This window comes from Aristolochia californica, unplaced genomic scaffold (assembly GCF_029961685.1).
Source record: "Aristolochia californica isolate CCGP_79_NKW_82.1479 unplaced genomic scaffold, dmAriCali1.0.hap1 SCAF_6, whole genome shotgun sequence".
Lineage (NCBI taxonomy): Eukaryota > Viridiplantae > Streptophyta > Magnoliopsida > Piperales > Aristolochiaceae > Aristolochia > Aristolochia californica.
Window position 1 is genome coordinate 36,122,802 of NW_027182257.1, and position 3,884 is coordinate 36,126,685.

Here is a 3,884-nt window from a genome sequence, read left to right on the forward strand (position 1 = left end):
AGCTAACTTATGTGCACTTTTCATACCTTTGAATGACTAGCATAGATTGCTTCACACTTGCACTATGCTTCTTGTGCAATTTGAAGGTGGCTGACATGGCAGAGTGCTTCTTCTACCATTGTTGTGTTAAGCCAACCGACGAGTTGATCTCTTTGGTTCCACTATTGATATGAAGCCATTGGCTTTGCCACAACATATAGTTCTTGGGTGACAATTTTTACTGATTTGAGAGCCATTATGGAGGTTACATATAGTAGTGGTTTGTGTTGGGAATGTTGGTGGCCATGAAAATAGAGTGGGTGGAAGATGATGGTGAATGAATGAGAGAGTTTTTGGAGGACTTGAAGAAGATGAATTGAGAGGGAAATAATCTGAAGAAATTTACTTCAGAGAGCTGAATTGGCACCATTACTCAACCTTCAATACTAACTAGAACTTTTGTAACCATTCGAGTCTTTTAAAAAAGGATCAACCGGCTGGACACCCCACCTCGGGTTCCAATTCTTAAACGCTGCCTTGCCTCCTGAAAAGTGCAAGAAAAAGCGAACTTTTCAAAAGCAGATATTTACGGATTTGCAAGTGAGCCATGATGAGCCGGGTCAGTGAGGCCTTTGAGGCAACGCTTTCGAACTCTGTACTGCCCAGTCCAGTCGCCTTAACTGGAGCCACACGCCAGAATTTTACCGTCCGTCACCTTCTCCTCTTGCCGGACTGCCTCTCCCCGGCCACGCTCTGGTAATTGCCCGCAAAAGACGAAAGTTTCCTTCTAATGCGTTTCAAATTTCAGATAGAAGCAATCATGCATGAAATACGGAAAAATGTCTTGATGAAAATAAAGCTGTACGGCGCTGGTAGGATGCAGATTTTGTTTCGCCCCTTTGCTGGTTTACCAGGTATTTTCAAGAAGGATCGGACAAAAGTATTCTCTGCTTCGCGTGTCCAAACGAGTTTTGTCATAGTCCAGTGCCTTTCGCAGCGTGAAACTCGAAAATTCTCTCAACAGCGATGCTACTCGGTAGTCTTTCCTACTGACCTTCTCCAGAAAGAAATCAAAAGCCATTCATTCCGTGTCTCAGGCACGGAGATCAACATTTTAGAATGAAGAGACGAAATTAAAATATTTCATACTCACAATCAACTAAATATATTCATCGTGTTCAAAAATAAGATCCCCAACTCATTTAAACTATTGATTTGACAGATAAACACTGTAGCAACTTTCACTTTCTGCTTCAATGGAAGAAATTGTTTTTCTCATACCCAAAACCTCAAACTTGGTCGGCTGTTTCTTCCTTGTCTTTTGTTTTCTTTTTCTTCAATTCGATCAACTCTTTGTTTTTAGAATCTATAGAGGAAGGAGATATGTACAAGAAACAGTTATGGACTTTCTTCTTTCTGGGTCTGTGACGGTTTTACAATAAGCCATCAGGTTGTTGGTCGTACCTGCAAAGCACTTTGCACTTCACGACGCTGTTGAAGACGTAGAACCCGGGTGCTACCATGACTCGCACCGTCGTGGGCTTCAACTTCTTTGCCTTCTCCCCGACGATGTCCTCCATGTACGCGCCGTCGAACTCGGCACTCTTCTCCACTCGGAAGATTGGCAAGCTAGGGTGCACCGCGCCAGCCAGCAGGTGCACCAGCCACACGCTCTTTGCCGCCACGAAGAACGCCTGCAGCAGCGCCTCCGGCCACGCTCTGCTCAAACCCAGCATCGCCACGATCTCGCTCATCTTCCGATCGCAGAATCTGTTTCGTTTTTTGAATCCAAGCGAAAATTTCAGTCGATACAGGAAAATAACCATTGTGGAACGATGGATAATTGGATATAGAATCATAGACGAACTAATGTTTAGATGAGAATGGAGGACCTGCTAAATGTTTCACTGAAATGCCGGGTGCCTTTGTTCAAAACTTCGTTCCAGGTGAGGTCTTTGAGGACTGCAAACGACGAGAAATTCGCTTCACAGCGTTCGATCGGGTTGAGGATCGACGTCGAGCCGTTTCTCTGAAACCCTACGGACTCGAAATCCTCGTAGAAAGCTCGGTTGAGAAGGGCTTCCAAGTAGAAGAGCAGGCACCTAGGGTTTCTGGAGATGGAAATTTTGACGTCGTCAGGTTGGAGAAGAGCAGTTATTCGTTCGAAGACCTTGCCGCCGGTTTGACGAAGCTGGAGTGTGACAGATCGGCTTAAATGCCGCACGGCGGCTCGTCCCTCGGCGACGGAGAGGAGGAACGGCTCGATGGCTTGCTCCTTTTTCTCGAAAACCTTCGTCTTTGCAGGATTGTACGGTACTCGGTACGGGGAGGAGTTGCAGGCCTCCAGGCCAGATTTGAGATCGTCGCAGTAGACTTCAAGTTTGTTTAGCTTCTTCTCGAGCTCAGCCATTGAGTATTTCAACCCCGACGCCTCAAGCACCGCCTCATCTCTCTTGCGCGTGGCCTGAAGGAGCTTGTGAGAGAGCTCCGCGACCGCCAGCTTCCATTGCTCCTCCCTCGCGGAGGCTGCCATCGGTGCCGAGGACGAAGAGTCGCCGGATTTGGGACTTTTCCTCGTTAACGTCGAGAAGATGGATTTAAAAAGGCCGCTCGAAATCGGGCTCGAAATGGAAGAAACACGCTTCTGACCTCCGTTGCCGTTAACAGGCACGACCGAAATCTTCTCCCGTGCGGTAGGGCGGCACTTGTTGCAGGAAACCACCCGGTCGTCACCGACATCGCCGTATGCATCCGAAGCCCGTCGAGCAGACGCATGAAGCGGCGTTGGATGGTGTTCCGAAGGCACCGCACTTCTCTCAACACTCGAACTCATCCTCACAACCTCTATTCCTTCTCCTTCCCTCTCTCCGCTCTGTCAACAATTCCAGTTCCAACCATAAAGACATAAACCATACAACAACAACAACGGAGATTTACAAGAGAAGTACAGGCGAACGAAGGGAAGACGGCGACGCCAGAATAGTTTCTTCAAAACAAATCACCGATTCATTCCTTGGGAGATTTCCAAAATCCGATATATATAATATACGTGGAAATTTGCTCTCTCATCGTCGTCTTCTACGGGGCGCTGGGCTGTTTCTTCCGCCGTGCCGTCTTTTATATGAAAATCATTCGGGATTCAAATGAAGCAAAATAATCCTAGGGTAATTTTGTCATTAACAATGGAAGGTGGGACCCAAAAAATAAAGGAAGACTAGCATGGCATTTAAGGTCCAGAGAGCTACCCTCCAACTGCAAGCTTTTAATGTGGTCTGGACTCGTCGCGGGCGAGAGGGGAAGGCACGCATCGAACATGTGAAAGGAATTAATGAAGGAAGAAAGAGGAGGGCCCCACCTTTCTGCGGTGTCCAAGTGTCATGTGGTGGCCGAGTTCACGTGTGTCAACTATCAATATTAATGGAATAATGTGTGACAATATTACCATGCCTTATTAATTGACTCCCACCTAATACGTTTGGGTCCATATGAAATACAAAAGAAAGGACAATGTTAATGGTAGTTTTGTTATTTTTCATGGATAGAATAAGGAATTTCGATAGGAACTTTTAAATAGGCTCTAAAATTTCAATTGTCATTAATACATACAATTACAGGTGCAAATGGGTTGGGTTAATTGCAACCAACCCACCTTGGATCAGGTGTAAATAAATGGATTGAATTAGTATTTGAATAAAAAATATTGATTTGCACTAATATGAATTAGTATGTAGATATATGTCGTAATCAAAAATCGACCAAGCCAATTTGATCAGTAAATTAAAATGAATTGGATTGTATCTTAATATTTTAAACCCGATTTGATCTATGGATACTCGACTCAGTCCACAAGAACCGAGACCCACAAAGGAATTTTTAACTATCAATTAGTTATAAGTCTTGATTAT

The 3,884-nt window shown here is 45.1% G+C and overlaps 1 protein-coding gene across 2 annotated transcripts; it reads right to left on the reverse strand.

Moving 5' to 3' along the window:
* Positions 1 to 269: 269 nt before the first annotated feature.
* Positions 270 to 3,056, reverse strand: LOC137934195 (IRK-interacting protein-like). Of its 2 annotated transcripts, XM_068778464.1 has the most exons (3): positions 1,872 to 3,056; positions 1,444 to 1,749; positions 270 to 1,345 (listed from the first exon to the last, which is right to left on the reverse strand). In XM_068778464.1, exons 1-3 carry the CDS (start codon positions 2,810 to 2,812, stop codon positions 1,339 to 1,341), a joined length of 1,254 nt encoding a protein of 417 aa, XP_068634565.1. In that variant the 5' UTR covers positions 2,813 to 3,056; the 3' UTR covers positions 270 to 1,338. The 2 variants fall into 2 exon arrangements, with proteins under 2 accessions (XP_068634565.1, XP_068634564.1); XM_068778463.1 differs by having other exon boundaries at positions 270 to 1,749.
* Between the last annotated feature and the right edge of the window lie 828 nt (positions 3,057 to 3,884).

Coding starts and splice junctions, on each gene's coding strand:
- LOC137934195 (XM_068778463.1), bottom strand. CDS start 2,812: ATGAGTTCGAGTGTTGAGAGAAGTGCGGTGCCTTCGGAACACCATCCA. Junction 1,750..1,871: donor TTCAGTGAAACATTTAGCAG/GTCCTCCATTCT, acceptor AAAACGAAACAG/ATTCTGCGATCGGAAGATGA.